The following is a 17,341-nucleotide window of genomic DNA, read 5'->3' on the forward strand; positions in this document are numbered from 1 at the left end:
TTTCTCCATCTCTTGTATATTGTAGCATGTAAGCATATATTAGTGTGGTGTCCATCTCTTCAGTGTAAGAACCAGGGCTGTGTGGAGATTCCTGTATAAGGTGGGTGATGGGTGCTGGGTGATTGGGGATGGGTGATTGGGGATGGGTGATTGGGGATGGGTGCTGGGTGATTGGGGATGGGTGCTGGGTGATTGGGGATGGGTGATTGGGATGGGTGCTGGGTGATTGGGGATGGGTGATTGGGGATGGGTGCTGGGTGAGGCCGGGTACAGTGCACTTTCTGTCATATAGAGCTCAGGTGGGGGCATATAGGGGGATATTTATTAAAACCTTTGCAGAGGAAAATCCTTCTGCAAAACGATCTGATTGGTTGCTATGGGCGACTGCACCGCTCTTTCTCTGCACAGGTTTTGATAAATCTCCTCTATAATACAGTATATAATAGTGCAGCTGTCACATGTTTTCTGTAAATAAGACTGACAGCACAGCCAAAGTGTATATACACATGGCAGACCTTCATAGAAACTGTTCTTGACTCAATTTTACAAAAACAACAACTTTTATGGTGGCTAGGAATGTCGAGGAGGCCTGGCGGGAGTCCACTGTGCCCCTGGGCCGCAGCACATCTGCCCATTAAGTCTGGCAGATGTTTTTTAAATTATGAAAAGTGCCCTCTTTTTTTACTTGAGCCCCTGCCCTTCAAAATGTCCGTGCACGTCCCTGCTTGAGCCCTCCAGTAAATTAATTCTAAAATCCAACCTTCAGCTATACAGAGCATGTGCACCTTCATGTATAATTCCTTTGTAATTAAGGTCTAACAAGTTACCGTTGTATCACAAAAAAATTTGATGGGGATTTATTGGTACTACTCCAAAATGTTATAAAGCAACCCTCTGGTCATAGCTAGGGTCAGACTTCATCACTGACCCCCCTGCCCCCAGGTACAAGAGCATCCTGTGCTGAGCCCAGGCTTTGACACAATAAGGATAAATTCACACAAGGTATAATTTTGCACCACAGACAAATCCACAACGATATTCTAAGGTCTTACAAGTAAAGTTTGAAAACCTCTAATAAAACCCTTTTTGTAATTGGCAAATCATTCACCACTAGGATGATTCACAAAAACTTCCTAGGTCTATGACAATAACAAAGATTAAATACCAACTATCTCATTATCATAATACAGGAGTACTTTTGTGGCCTGACTGTGGGCCTACAGATCTGGACTAACAGCATCATAGTGATCTATGATGCTGACCATTAAGATCAGGCCAGGATTTGAAGTTGCAATACAGATTGAAACATGTGCCTGTATTAGGCTATCAGCAGCCGATCACCCCTGTGATGTCACAGCCCTATATAATCGTCAGCCATCTTGTGGCCAGTCACTTCATTACAATACACTGCAGAAGAATCATAGGACGCAGAGCCTGTATGTGTGTGTTACAGCAGAGAAAAGCACATTCCAGCAGCGTTTAACATCCTCCTAGTCACATAAGCGTTCTTGTGGATGAAGAGGATTTGTTTTTTTTTCACTGAAAAGGATTTTTACTGCAGCTGCAGGCATTAACCTCCCAGTCACTTTTTTCAGCATTGTATTACAGAGAAGGGCAGATAGCTGTGTGTTGCGTCATACATTTCAACAAGCTGCCTCAACTTCATAAACCTTAGCAGAGGAGGCAGGAATAATAGTTCAGCACAATTCAGTGTCTTTGTTCCACAAAAAAAATCATTTGCTGGTTATACTAGTCTGTAGATGGTATAATACACAGTAGTCCATTCCTAATAGTCTTTGACAGAGTGCAGTTTTGTGTTTTGCACAGAGCTTTTTTTGGCTGCAGCCCTGGTGTGTACTGCTGGTGTTATACAAAAATAAGTCTTTTTTTTAAGGGTAATGTAGCGCATTTTTCTGCAATCATAAGTGCAAACCGTATATGTACATCTAAGTAGTGTACTATTTTGTACCTGCTAATCTGTCAAGGGCCTACATACTGTGTTGCCACACATTGGAATTCCACCCTCCATATGTTGGACCAACTGTACGAACTGAGAAAAGCCATTACTGATTTCTTGATGATCCAAGTGGATAGGGGTACTCCCCTGCGTAACTTCAATGTGAACCAGTGGCAGCTCATACATGACACCTGTCATTTGCTCAGGCCCCTTGAGGAAGCCACATTATTAGTAAATCGCCAGGATTACGGGATGAACAACGTCATTCCACTGCTTCATTTCTTACAACACGAGTTGGAAACAATGGCTGGTCAGGGCACTGGAGAAATTGCGCCTACATCTCAAGGCCACATGAGCCATTTGGGGGCTGAACTGGAGGAGGGGGAGGGGCACAGTGGAGCACAGTTTAGGTTTCGCCAAATGGGCGTTTTTTCTAGTAATCTGACAAGAGAGGAGGAGAAGCTAGAGGGTTATGAGGAAGGTGAGACAGAGGACCCAGACACACAGTGGCAGCATCAAGTGGAGATGGAGGCAGGGAGTCCCTCTAAGTCACTTGCACAAATGGCACGATGCATGCTCACCTTCTTGCGTGGTGACAGCGAATTGTCCCCATTCGGCAGCGGGATGACTTCTGGATTTCTCACTTACCCGGTGCTCGCTCCGGGTCTGATTACTAGCGATCACAAGGAGGGAGCATAGTGATGCCCTCTCAATGTAAGCCTATGGAGGGGGTGTGACGCCCCCTTCGTAGGCTTGCATTGAGGGGGCGGAGCGTGACGTCACACGGGGGCGGAGCCGGCGGGACCCCCGCGGTCAGGCATCTTATCCCCTATTCTTTGGATAGGGGATAAGATGTCTTAGCGCCGGAGTACCCCTTTAACCATAGAAGCTCTTTTTAAAAATTGCCACATGGTAATACATAAAGACCCTTTTTTTTACCTTTCCAAATTCAGACAAGCCATTGCTCTTAGGTGCATCTGATCCTGTATCCACCAGCCAGTTATCCACCCTGTTAAGAAATCAATGGGTATAATCTGTAATAAAGCACATTTAGGATGTGTTCACATGTACTAAATATGCTGCGGATTAGATGCGGCAAATATCAAATTTATCATTGATTTATTGGCATAAAATCTGCAGCAAATACATTCACTGGGCATGAACATACTGACTGACTGCAGCAGAGTTACCAGCCATTCTGTTGCAAACCTTAGAGAAAAAAAAAAAAAAAGTAAATTAGCCTTTCTGAGCAAAGGAGGTGTTCTTAATGCTGTACTAGCAATGCTTCTCCAGATTGCTCCTGCCGATAACACCTTTCATCTGGTAACTCCACCCCCTTCATCAATAATTATACCTCTTTCTCAGCATGTCCACGGAGGGGGCGGAGTTGGTGTCCGAAGGGGGTGGGTGAAGCCTCCATTGCTTAGAAAGGCGGATTTACAGTTTCTTTTCTATGGATTATAAAAGAACAACTGATGGATTTATGTAAGGTAAACTGCATTTGAATCAGTATCACCCGCATTATTACTCTGTATTATTATTAGGGTAATACGATACAGTGGTCCCTCAGATTACAAATTTAATTGGTTCCAGTGTGAACTTTGTTAAAACCATTGTATCTTGAGACCATAACCCTAGGTACAATGGGAAAAAAAGTATTTAGTCAGCCACCAATTGTGCTAGTTCTCCCACTTAAAAAGATGAGAAAGGCCTGTAATTTTCATCGTAGGTGTACCTCAACTATGAGAGACAGAATGGGGGAAAGAATACAGGAAATCACATGGTAGGATTTCTAATGAATTAATAGGTAAATTCCTTGGTAAAATAAGTATTTGGTCACCTACAAACAAGCAAGATTTCTGGCTCTCACAGACCTGTAACTTCTTCTTTAAGAGTCTCCTCTGCCATCTACTTGTTACCTGTATTAATGGCACCTGCTTGAACTTGTTATCAGTATAAAGGTATGTTCCCACTTGGCGTATACGCAGCGTATTTCACGCTGCGCAGAAGCTGCAGCAGCAGCGGAAAATACGCTCACACAAGGCTTTCTGGCGGCAGCCCATATGTGTGCATTGAGTTTTGGATGTAGAGCTGCGCGTCACAGTCACACCGTCACACGGTCCCGCCTCCAAAACTTACTGCACACATAGGGCTGCCACCGGAAAGCCTTGTATGTATGTTGAGCGAGGGATATGCAGCGTACTTCCCGCTGCTGCAGATTTATCACAGCGTGAAATATGCTGCGTATAGGCCAAGTGGGAATGTGCCCTAAAAGACACCTGTCCACAACCTGTCCTCAAACAGTGACACTCCAAACTCCACTATGGCCAAGACCAAAGATCTGTCGAAGAAGAAGAAACAAAATTGTAGACCTGCACCAGGCTGGGAAGACTGAATCTGCAATAGGCAAGCAGCTTGGTGTGAAGAAATCAACTGTGGGAGCAATTATTAGAAAATGGAAGACATACAAGACCACTGATAATCTCCCTCGATCTGGGGCTCCACACAAGATCTCACCCAGTGGTGTCAAAATGATCACAAGAACGGTGAGAAAAAATCGCAGAACCACACGGGGGACCTAGTGAATAACCTGCTGAGAGCTGGGACCAAAGTAACAAAGGCTACCATTAGCAACGCACTACCCCACCAGGGACTCAAATCATGCAGTGCCAGACATATCCCCCTGCTTAAGCCAGTACATGTCCGGGCTCATCTGAAGTTTGCTAGAGAGCATTTGGATGATTCAGAAGAGGATTGGGAAATTGTCATATGGTCAGATGAAACCAAAGTAGAACTTTTTGGTAAAAAACTCAACTTGTCGTGTTTGGAGAAAGAATGCTGAGTTGCATCTAAAGAACACCATACCTACTGTGAAGCATGGGGCTTGAAACATCATGCTTTGGGGCAGTTTTCATCAAAGGGAAAAGGACAGCTGATTTGTGTAAAGGAAAGAATGAATGGGGCCATGTATTGTGAGATTTTGAGTTAAAACCTCCTTCTACCAGCAAGGGCATTGAAGATGAAACGTGGCTGGGTCTTCCAGCATGACAATGATCTCAAAAACACTGCCAGGGCAACAAAGGAGTGGTTTCGTAAGAAGCATTTCAAGATCCTGGAGTGGCCTAGCCAGTCTCCAGATCTCAACCCCATAGAAAACTTTTGGAGGGAGTTGAAAGTCTGTGTTACCCAGCGACAGCCCCAAAACATCACTGCTCTAGAGGAGATCTGCTTGGAGGAATGGGCCAAAATACCAGCAACAGTGTGTGAAAACCTTGTGAATACTTACAGAAAACGTTTGACCTCTGTCATTGCCAACACAGGGTATATAACAAAGTATTGAGATGAACTTTTGTTATTGAACAAACACTTGTTTTCCACCATAATTTGCATATCATTTCTTAAAAAAACAGACAATGTGATTTCATGGATTTTTTTTCTCATTATGTCTCTCATAGTTGAGGTATTCCTATGATGAAAATTACAGACCTCATCTTTTTAAGTGGGGGAACTTGCACAATTGGTGGATGAATAAATACTTTTTTCCCCACTGTAATTGGTCCCAAAGTCTCCAGAATGTCATCCAAAAATAAGAAATAAAAAAAAGGACAAGATAACCAATACAGATAAAACAAGTCCATACATAAAAAAGTCAAAAATAGCTGGTAGAAGCTAAAAATCACTTTAGACATACTGTGGAAGGAAGTAGCTTCTCCAGGGTCCTGCACAGTATACATAGTGTACTTGAGATACAAAATGGAGCCACCCTCACCTGGTGTCCAAAAGATCAGCTAGTCTTGGCACAGGTAAAGAGCAGAGCAATACTCTTCTATACTACAGGGGGATGATATTAGACACCAAGTCAGTGCATGCACTTTACACTTTAGTAATAAAGGGTTTTACCAGTGAATACTCCCTTTGATTGGTCAGATATTCCAGCCATTTACACCAGCCAAGGGCCTGGACTGTTTTATGGCATTGTATGTTCAGTTCAGGTTTCAGTTACAATGGTCCAGAAAAGACCAATTTGTGTTGAAAATATTGTAATTTGAGGCCATTGTAACTGGGATTACTGTATATGAAGGCTGCAGCAATGTCCAGCTTTCGCTGGTGATAGGCTGAGAGCACTGACATGTAAGGAGCCAGGGCCCCTCCTTCTCCCTGCTGCCCAGGCTCCTTACACGACAGTGCGCTCAGCCTATCACCAGCCAAAGCGGGACATCGCTGAGGCCGGTGATACGCTGACTGCAGTGTTATGTTCAGAGCCTAAGAAGCAGGGAGCCGAGCATCACCGGAGGAATGGGACACCAATATTTGCACAACTGGGGAATGTAGGAAGGGGAGTTAAAATTTTGTTTTGTTTTTTTGTTTTTGCAGCACGGGCACAGGGGAAGTTAAAAGTGTTGTGACACAGTCATCACTCTTCTTACCATGGGACGTTACAACTGTGTGTCAAAGTCATATATCGTACTCCTAGATTGTAAAAGGTCCTTAGTACACCCAAGCTGCTGTCAATGGAGTGTCCACCCTCCACACCAATCAAACTTGCCACTCTTTTAGTCCGGAAGGCTTCAGCAATCCCTAGAAACAGAAAGACAACATACTGCAAAATGAACATCTACAATTGCTAGATAGGTATCTTGAAGCTTTTGGCCCCCATTCAAAATTCTACAAAAGGGCTTTTGTTAGCTGTTTGACATTTATAATATTTTTCTTACTGGCCGAGGGGATGAAGGCTCCTTTGGGCACCAGGGTGCAGATGTAGCACCCCATTATGCAGTAAAGTGTTCACCCATCTGACTTTTTCAGTGAAAAGTACAGATAGTCAACCACATAGTAAATCTCTACATCTTGGGAACAGGGGTAGGGTGGACATAGCAAGAAAATAAAAACACTATTGGAAAAAAGGCATCCAAGGCTACAGCATTATACTGTGTAAAAAGTATTTTTTGACTGACCACAGGTCTCTTTACCTTGTTCTAAAAGACCAGATGCTCTGGTTATCCTGTTCTGATCTAAATTACTTTAGGAAATATTGCTGATTTTATACAACAATAAACAATTTTTTTTATCCAATCCCCTTAAAAATTACTGTATCTAATTATAATTGACTAGTACAACCTTACTAACATCAACTTATAACTAAAATACATAAAAAAATTCCTTATACAAGTGTTATGAACCTTAACCATAATAATACAAGTGTTTTGCACCTTAACCCTAATACTACAAGTGTTGTGGACCTTAATCTCTTAAGGACACAGACAATTTTCATTTTTGCATTTACATTTTTTCTTCCTCCTTCTAAGAGACATAACACTTTTATTTTTCCATCCACAGACCCATATGAGTACTTATTCTCCCTAAGAGACATAACACTTTTATTTTTCCATCCACAGACCCATATGAGTACTTATTCTCCCTAAGAGACATAACACTTTTATTTTTCCATCCACAGACCCATATGAGTACTTATTCTCCCTAAGAGACATAACACTTTTATTTTTCCATCCACAGACCCATATGAAGGATTGTTCTTTCATAACCAATTGTACCTTTTAATGACACACAAAGCAAAAAAATATATTATTTGTGGAGGGAAACTGCAGAGAGAACCACAGATTTGTGACTTTTAGGGGTTTTTGTTTTCGTTCAATGCACTTTATGGAAAAACTGTTCTCTTAATTTCGTGGGTCAATATGATTAAAATGATACCCAATTTCTATTGTTTTTCTACTATTGTACTTTTGTACAAGAAAAATTTCCCTATTCTGATCTCTATAACTTTTAGATTTTTCCATATATAGGGACGTATGAGGACTAATTTTTTGTTCCATGATCTGTAGTTTTTATCAGTATAATTTTTTTTCTGATGGGACTTTTATATCCTTTTAATAACACTTTTTAAGTTCCCTGGGATTACTAAATGTGATTGCATTCACTGCACAATGCTATGCTGTTGAATAGCATTGTACAGGGCCTCTGCCAGGATGTATTATAAGAATGACCTGGGTGTAGGAGGAGGGTAAGGGGGCCTCTGTCACCATTGTAAGCACCCAATTGTGCTGTGTGTAGGTCCGATGAACACCAGCAACCCACAGCAACTAACAACTTAAAGGAGTATTCCAGGCCAAAACTTTTTTTTATATATCAACTGGCTCCGGAAAGTTAAACAGATTTGTAAATTATTTCTATTAAAAAATCTTACTCCTTCCAATAGTTATTAGCTTCTGAAGTTGAGTTGTTGTTTTCTGTCTAACTGCTCTCTGATGACTCACGTCCCGGGAGCTGTGCAGTTCCCATGGGGATATTCTCCCATCATGCACAGCTCCCGGGATTTGACATAATCATTGAGCAGTTAGACAGAAAACTTCAGAAGCTAATAACTATTGGAAGGATTAAGATTTTTTTTAATAGAAGTAATTTTAACTTTTAACTTTTTAACTTTCCGGAGCCAGTTGATATATATAAAAAAAAGATTTTGACTGGAATACCCCTTTAATTCCCTTCTTATAGACACAGTGATCAGCTTCTAAAGGGTAAATGACGCCACTGCCCATCACTAGCATTGAGTGCCTGGCTACTTATAGTATCCATCACTCGCCACCTATGAAGCCAATGCAGCCCCTGCCCTTGCTTCATAGACACACAGACTCCAGGGCATACAGGTATTCCCTGATGCATTTAGACAAAGGCAGTAAGGGTACGTTCACACGAGCGGATTTAGGGTGCGTTTCCACACGGCGTATACGCACCGTATTTCACGCTGCGCAAAATTTACGGCAGCAGCGGGAAATATCCTGCGTATTCCTTGCTCACTATACACACAGGGCTTTCCGGCGGCAGCCCTATGTATGCAGTGAGTTTTGGAAGCGGAGCCGCGCGTCACAGTCACGCCGGCACACGGCCCGCCTCTAAAACTCACTGCACACATAGGGCTGCCGCCGGAAAGCCCTGTGTGTATAGTGAGCAAGGAATATGCATCGTATTTCCCGCTGCTGCCGTAAATTTTGCGCAGCGTGAAATACGCTGCGTATACGCCGTGTGGGAATGCACCCTTAAAGCGTATTTTACACTGCGGATCCGCTGGTGAAGGCCCGCTCTATGCTGTCTTTACATGTGCCTGCAATACACCGCGACGAGGAGACACACTGCAGCGATGTGCGCGTCGTACTCGCACATCGCGCCCACTCTCCCTGCTCTGAGCCAGGCAGAGAGCTCCTGCGATGTGCGAGTATACTGCGACTCGCACATCGCAGTGTGTCTGCTCGTAGCGGCGTATTGCCACTATGAGCAGTCACATGTAAAGACAGCATAGAGCGGGCCTTCAGCAGTGCATCCGCAGCGAAATACGCTGCGAAAATCCGCTTGTGTGAATGTACCCTAAGGGATTAAAGGCCTGTATAGTCTAGAGCAGTGGTCTCCCACCTGCTTACCTCCAGATGATGCAAAACTACAACTCCCAGCATGTCCAGGCATGCTGGGAGTTGTAGTTTTGCAACACCTGGAGGTCCACAGGTTTAAGACCACTGGTCTAGAGGTTAAAGGGGTTCTCCAGAATAAAAAAATAAAAAAAGAACTGATTCAAAAACAGCACCACATCTGTCCTCAGCTGCTCAGTTCCAGTGAAGTTAATGGAGCCAAGTTCTAATACCACACACAACCTGAGGACAGGGACAAGGACAGGTATGGTACTGTTTTTAGAAGAAATTAACCTCATTTTTATATTCCTGGATAACCTGTTTAAAAACTAATAGTTTTTGGTTCCCTGTTGATGTAGCAGTATGAGGGCTTGTTTTTTGTGGTCCAATTTGTATTTTCCTTTGCACCATTTTGGAAAATGTATATTTCATCTATCAGGGCAATGCAAAAAACTGCAGATATATCTTTTTTTTTTTTTTAGCATTTTTTGTTGTTGTTGCTTACCCTGAGGTCACGTTAACAAATAAACTTCCATTCTATGATGATCTTTGCTGTTTTATTATCTGTTTTAATAAAACTTTATTGAACTTCATTTAAAAAAAAATGTACTTAGTTTTTGTTCAACTTGAAGCGGCAATGGGTTTCTCACTACAGCAGGTATACCTAAGCCTGTTATGTTCTATGACACTATAGCTAGTTATGTATATTGCTGCATGAAAAAACTTTACTTATAACCCAGCAGCAACCATTTAGTCATCTGTCTCTCCTCACCTTCTGTACTGTGAACACACAGGAAAACATCTGGATAATGTGCACACATTTGATGAATGACGTCTATCTGTTCCAAGGTCCTCTTGACAGCATCTTTACCTTGAGTGTCACATGGGACGAATGCTGCCCAGAACTGCATAAAAATAATAGTCAGGGTGAAGGTGCCTGCACAGCAATATGCATGATTTAAGAAGGTTAGAAATGAGGTATCATCACCATCTGTGGGTGATGCTTTCTAAGCTATATGTACTCTTCACTAGTGGCTGCTTTTAAAGGGGTATTAAAGGTAAAAACTTTTTTTTAGATCAACTGGCTCCAGAAAGTTAAACAGATTTGTAAATTACTTCTATTAAAAAATCTTAATCCTTCCAATAATTATCAGCTACTGAAGTCGAGTTGTTCTAATCTGTCTGGAAACAGTCCTCTCTGCTGACATCTCTATTTGTCTCAGGAACTGCACAGAGCAGAAGAGGTTTGCTAAGGGAATTTGCTTCTATTCTGGACAGTTCCCGAGACACGTGTCATCAGAGAGCACTTAGACAGAGAAGAACAACTCAACTTCAGCAGCTCATAAGTACTGAAAGGATTAAGATTTTTTAATAGAAGTCATTTACAAATCTGTTTAACTTTCTGGAGCCAGTTGATATATATATATATATAAGTTTTTTTTCTGGATAATCCTTTTAAAATCAATACCTTGATATTACTCTTTTCATTATAGTAGAACTATGATCACTGACTGCAGCTTAACTAAAATGTCTGAAGCTTTTGGGCTCATTTGTCATGTCTAGCAGTGCACATGTACCATATGTACCAGGATAGGTCTGATGTGTTGGTTAAACATATTCATAGACCGGCTATACCCAATGAAGCCCGAAAGTGTAATTTTGACATTTGGGTAGTGTCTGTTGGGGTTGACTTGATGAAATAGAACAGAGTTCTGAAATTTTGCTTTGAGATATATCCAGTAAATAAAAAAGTATACTGCGTGGTACCCATTTTTTACCATAGGGCCCTATAGCATGCCTTATAGGCATTACTAAAGGTGTACGGTATAACAAGGAATATCCCGAAGGAGATGAACACTGGATTTCGCAGTGCAAAATCAGCCTAGTCTGGTAGTCTGAAATCAATTTACTGTCTTTATAGAGTTTTTACCTCTACTTTGTACCTCCAAGATTTTTTACATTATTCTTTCTTTGCAGTTTTGTTTGTTAAGGTTGGCTCCAAAAACATCACAAACTTTATAAACACTGCTTTAGTGAACAAGCAGGTTAAACAGAGTGCCTGGTCAATCAGTAGGCTGGATGTTGGCAAAGAAATAAACAATTCAGTTACTTAATAAGATGTTGCTGCTAGTGTATAAAGGTTTCTAGATTACATGATAATGAACATAATAATACAAATAAAATATATAAATAAAAACTTTGTTCTTTAGAAAATGTTTTCAATCATTTGGCTCTCCCAGGCATAGTCAACTTAATTCAGTTCTCTATACACTCACCTGTCCACCCACTTTTCCCTCTTGAAGTTTGGGGATGTTGGTGTGGGTATCATTTAGAGTATAAAGATTCACCTTATTCAACTGGTTATTGAACTTACTTAGTAGTTGCCATGGCAGATCATTGTGCCTGTTAAAAAAAATAGGGGATTCAGTATTAAGAAGGGTCTCTACTGAAAAGTACCGAAAAGTAAGTTGTATACCTTCTAGTAAAAGGATATTTGTTGACCAACAATCATTTACTAAAGAGCAGAACATTAACTATTATTGACTAAAGAAGTGCTAACCAAGATGTCCTCTAGAATGATCTGGTAATAAAAAAATAAAAAAATACATCCTTAATGTTGGACCTCTGCCAATTACCACACAGAATGCTCTAATATAGTTAATAAAATAGCTTGAGAATTGGACATGGTAGTCTGGTTTGCTTATATGAGTGTGGGGTACATATTGGGTCCACTGCAACTATGTAGCCTACAGACTCATATACATCTGAGCACCTTGAGCATAGGCATAGTTTCACGCTTCATAGCTGGAAAGGAAAATCAATGTCAAGGTCCCCAAACTATATATACTTTTCTCAAGCTGTTGTCCTCTTAGAAGATGGCAAATAACTTAGTTGTGATTGCAATTTATAGCTCGGCAACAGATGAACAGTACAGCCACCAGTAAACACCATTCATATGACATTACACTCTGTGAAGTCATGTACCATATCATCCATGGGCATCCATGGGGTACCGCAAGTCAGTTTTTGTTCCTATTCTTTTAACTATGTTTATTAATTGTCAGGAGTTGGGCCATGGTCACTCCTCCGCTGTCCGGCGCGGTCTGCACTGTGATTCGCATCCCGTGATGCGATCGCATTCAGCACACTGCTCCTTACCTCCCCTGTTGTCCCCGTGTCTCCTCTATTCTGCCTGCTTGCCGTCACACTTGTCCCCACCTCCTATGGCACGTGCGTGCTGGCTCTGTGAAATTTAAAGGGCCAGTACTCACTTAATTGGTTCTTGCTGCCCCATGACCCTATAAGTATAAGCACTTCCTTTTGACCCTTGCCGGATCTTTGTGCCATTATTGCCTTAGCGAAAACGTTCAGTCTCTGTCTTGCCTTACCATGTATCTGACCTTGCTACTGTGCCGGTAGCCCTGACCTCCTGCCTGTTCTGACTTCATGTTGCCTCATTCTTCCTGTGCCACGTTACACCTCGGCCGCCTGTGTGGACGAGTCATATCAGGGGTAGCGACCTGGGTGCCGCCTGCCACAGCAAGTCCATTCCGCTTTGAGTCCATTCCACACCTTAGACTCTGCTCCCTGGTATGGCCCACACCATCATCCACACAGGTTCAGCGGATCCACTTCACCTCTGCCATAAGATTAATGTAGAGGGATTGTATAATAAATTAGCAAACTTTGCAGATGATACTAAACTCTGCAAAGTGGTTAACATAATAGGAGGACAGTGCACGGTTACAAATGGATCTGGATAGGTTGGAGGTTTGGGCTGGGAAGTGGCAGATGATTTTCAACACTGATAAATGTAAGGTAATGCACATGGGGAGGAAAAATCCAGAATATGTATTAAATGGGAAAACACTGGTGATGACTGACATGGAAAAGGACTTTTAGTTGACAGTAAATTTACCTGTAATGACCAGTGTCAGGCAGCTGCTGACATGGCAAATAAAAATCATAGAGTGCATCAAAGGGCACAGATGTACATGACAAAGAAATAATTTACCACTTTACAGATCACTAGTCAGACCACACATGGAATACTATATAAACACAGGGGTACAGTCCTCAAGTATTTTCTAAATGGGATGTTTGGGTATAAGTAGAAAGGGAAGATAGAAGGGATAGGGCATGTGAAGAGAAGAGGGATTATATATTATTCCAATGTTTCCTTGGCATTTTGGGTACTAATGCCTCAGTTGCTTTTAATATTTAGTCTAATTTGTCCTCTGAGCTGCACATCCTCTTATTGACACTGTGGAAAACTGTGTACATTAATGGGCCCCAGTGTACAAGAAAGATATAGTGGAGAAGGTTCAAAGACGGCAACTAGAGTAATACGGGGAATGGGAGGACTACAGTACCCAGAAAGATTATCAGAATTTGGGGTTATTTAGTTTAGAAAAAGATGGCTAGGGGGTGCATTAAAAACTATGTAAATTATATCAGGGGCAGTACAGAGATCTCTCCCTTGATCTCTTTCTACCCAGGACTGTCTCTATGTCTAGAGCAGGGGCCTCAAACTCAAATTATCTGGGGGCCACTGGAGGTAGCGGCTGTGAGTCTGGGCCACATATGCCCCTCACATATAATGCCACCGTCATGCGCCCCTCACATATAATACCCCCATCATGCGCCCCTCACATATAATACCCCATCATGGGCCCCTCACATATAATGCCCCCATCATGGGTCCCTCACATATAATGCCCCCATCATGCGCCCCTCACATATAATACCCCATCATGGGCCCCTCACATATAATACCCCATCATGGGCCCCTCACATATAATGCCCCCATCATGGGTCCCTCACATATAATGCCCCCATCATGCGCCCCTCACATATAATACCCCATCATGGGCCCCTCACATATAATGCCCCCATCATGCGCCCCTCACATATAATGCCCCCATCATGCGCCCCTCATATATAATGCCCCCATCATGCGCCCCTCATATATAATGCCCTCATCATGCTCTGAATTTAACCCTGCCACACACTGCGTCCTATAAATATAATAATAACACACACTGCATCCTATGAATATAATACTGTCACACACTGTGCCCTCTGAATTTATACACATTACAATGCTTCACGCCTTCACCCCCCTTCCCCTCCATTACTGTTCCTCATGCCTGCACCCCCACTTCCTATCCAATACTGTTTCCCTGCCTGCACCCGCACTTCCTATCCAATACTGTTCCTCATGCCTGCACCCCTTCTTCCCCTCCATTACTGTGCCTCCTGCCTGCACCTCCTTCATAACTGTGCCTCATGCCTGCACCCCTTCTTCCCCTCCATTACAGTTCCTCAATCTTGCACTGCCCTCACACCCTTTCACTGTGCCTTATTCCTGCACTCCCTCACCCCTTTCTCTATATTACTGTTGCCCATGCCCCATCCACCCTACAACAACCATTGTGTAACGTACTGAGCAGGCTCCTGTAGCTCCATGCTTCTGCTGTCTTCCTTCTGGACGTCGGCGCCGTCCTCAGCGCGGCACAGCTAGACTCCGCCCACCGACGTACAAGCATACAAGCTCTACGTCCAATGTGCTGCAGCAGTCACACCACTACAAGCTCTATTAGCACCACTCGCGACCGCGGTCAGTGCAAGTGCCTGGAGGCCTATGCAGCAGGCCACCTATGCGGACCTCTGGGCCTATCTTAACATAGGGGCCTGGAGCTGTAGCTCCATCTGGCCCTGTGCAGTGGGCCGCAAATAACCTGTGGGCCGCGAGTTTGAACACCCCTGGTTTAGAAGAAAAAAAGTTTCCATAACAGCACAGATGGGGGTTCTTTACTGTAAGAGCAGTGAGACTCTGGAACTCTCTGCCAGAGGATATGGTACGGGAGGACTAAATAAAGAGTTTGAAAGGGTTCTGGAGAGTAAGAACATACTAGATTAATACTAGATTTATAGGTCCAGGAATTCATTCTATTTTCTCATATTTGGAGACTAAGGGTTTTTTGCCTTCCTTTGGATCAACAAAGTAGAGAGACAATAGGGATATAGGTTGAACCTTACGAACTATGGGGGACATTTATCAAAGCATTTAGTAGGTTTTTTTTGCTTAAAAGTGTCGCAAAAAAGTCGCACGTGCGACTACGCTCTTTTTTCTGCGACTTTTTGCATTTTCAGTGTCCTAAGCAAAAAATAAAAATCTTGCTTACCAAAGAAAAAAGTGATTTTTGACTTGCAGTGGTCAGAGATTTATCAAGTGCGAAAGTCGCAAAAAAGTCACATCGCATGAAAAAACCTACTAAATTTACTCCAGCTCAGACATGGAGCAGAAAAAGCTACTACCAAAGCTAAAAAAGAAAAAGTGCTTAAGTGAACGAAATTTATCAACAGGCTAAAACCAGTTGATAAATAAGTCGCACATAAGCAAAAAAATAGAAAGAAAAAAATAACAAAAAAAAAGGAATACATAAGCAAACATTAATAAATGTCCCCCTATGTAACTATGGGCTTAGGCTCAAAATGTACTGCATGCATGGGTATCAACCAAGCCCATGAATAGAGCCGTGACACAACTTTAGATATATTATAGTCTTTTTTTTCAACCTTACAAACATTGTTGTTACTCTATAATATTACAATCTGAATTTTTTAAGAGAACACAAACACTTATTGTTCAAATTTACCACATATTACAGTGCTATACATGCCGTACCTATAACCTAAAAGGCATCACTTACCCATCAATGACAGGAACATTATTCATTATCCTCAGGGCTTCATCCCTGTTTGAGTTGACCACTGTAACAATCTCACAGACCACTAGAATCAATAAACCTCGCAGCGCCATAGCGTATTCAGTGCCCACTGTATCTTTGAGGTGACTTTTTGGATGCAGATCCTCAATTCTATAATGTTGTAGATCTTGATGTCCTCAGGATCTTATCTGGTGTCTTTTTTTTTTATAGCCTGTATACCTGGTAAATTGTTAGAGTACAGTTAAGCAAAGCCCTTTATATGTTCTATACTGAGAGAAATTAATAAGTAACAGAGACAATGAGTTGCTAAGATCCAATGTTGCATCTGATTGCAATTCTGGAAGAGAACCAGTAGACCCGTGTGTAAAGTTTCCCCAATAGAGATCCACTGGTATCTCTGGGTTATTAGAGGTGGGCTCATGCAATGTGACTGTTGGGATTTAAAAATAAAAAAACAGAATAATGATGAGTCTACAATATCTGAACACGCTATAGATATTACCATAACCCTACAAAATGGAAGATGGTCAGACTTGGATTGGGCACATTGGGCACAAGATTTAGGGTGATACCTATCAAGAAAAAGATCCAATATAGGTATAACAGAGCTTAGGTGGCAATTTAGCCCAACGTATGGATATGTTGTCTGTGGTTTCAGATAAGACTACAGTTACCATTGTCATTATCATATGCACAAACTGTTAGCAATATATACAGCTGTACTTGAAAATTTGTGAGTCCTTCAGAATTTTCTATATTTCTGGATAAATTGGACCTAAAACTACATTAGATTTTCATACAAGTCCTAAAAGTAGATGAAGGGAACCACACCAAACAAATCAGATAAAAACATTAGCCTTGGCCTTTACATGTTAAGGAAAGTGTTTGAATATCAAATTTGTGATATTAGTGGCAAAAATATGTGAACCTTTAGAATGAGCAGATTATTTGCAAGTGAAAATATAGTCAGGTATTCTGAATCAATACGCTGACAGTCACGTTAGTGGGTGATCTGTCTTGTTTGACGATGAGGGCTCTATCAAAGTCTAATCTTCACAACACATGTTCATACCATACTATTTATCAAGCTGTTGTCCTCTTAGAAGATGGCATATAACCTAATTGTGATTGCAATTTATAGCTCTACAACATATGAACAGTACAGCCACCAGTAAATCTCATTAATATGACATTACACTCTGTGAAGTCATGTACCATATCATCTATGGGGT

The 17,341-nt window shown here is 41.9% G+C and overlaps 1 protein-coding gene across 1 annotated transcript in view; it reads right to left on the reverse strand.

Annotated features, from left to right (window-relative positions):
• DPEP1 (dipeptidase 1) overlaps window positions 1-16,343 on the reverse strand; it is a 51,931-nt gene extending 35,588 nt beyond the window's left edge. The window contains exons 1-5 of the mRNA XM_056526001.1: window positions 16,092-16,343; window positions 11,652-11,778; window positions 10,148-10,280; window positions 6,385-6,535; window positions 2,897-2,966 (exon numbers count right to left, since the gene is read on the reverse strand). Coding sequence (XP_056381976.1) covers window positions 2,897-2,966; window positions 6,385-6,535; window positions 10,148-10,280; window positions 11,652-11,778; window positions 16,092-16,201 — 591 coding nt within the window. The 5' untranslated portion in view covers window positions 16,202-16,343. The remainder of the gene's footprint in view (window positions 1-2,896; window positions 2,967-6,384; window positions 6,536-10,147; window positions 10,281-11,651; window positions 11,779-16,091) is intronic.
• Window positions 16,344-17,341: the final 998 nt, after the last annotated feature.

The sequence above is a fragment of the Hyla sarda genome, chromosome 6 (genome assembly GCF_029499605.1).
Source record: "Hyla sarda isolate aHylSar1 chromosome 6, aHylSar1.hap1, whole genome shotgun sequence".
NCBI classification, from domain to species: Eukaryota; Metazoa; Chordata; class Amphibia; order Anura; family Hylidae; genus Hyla; species Hyla sarda.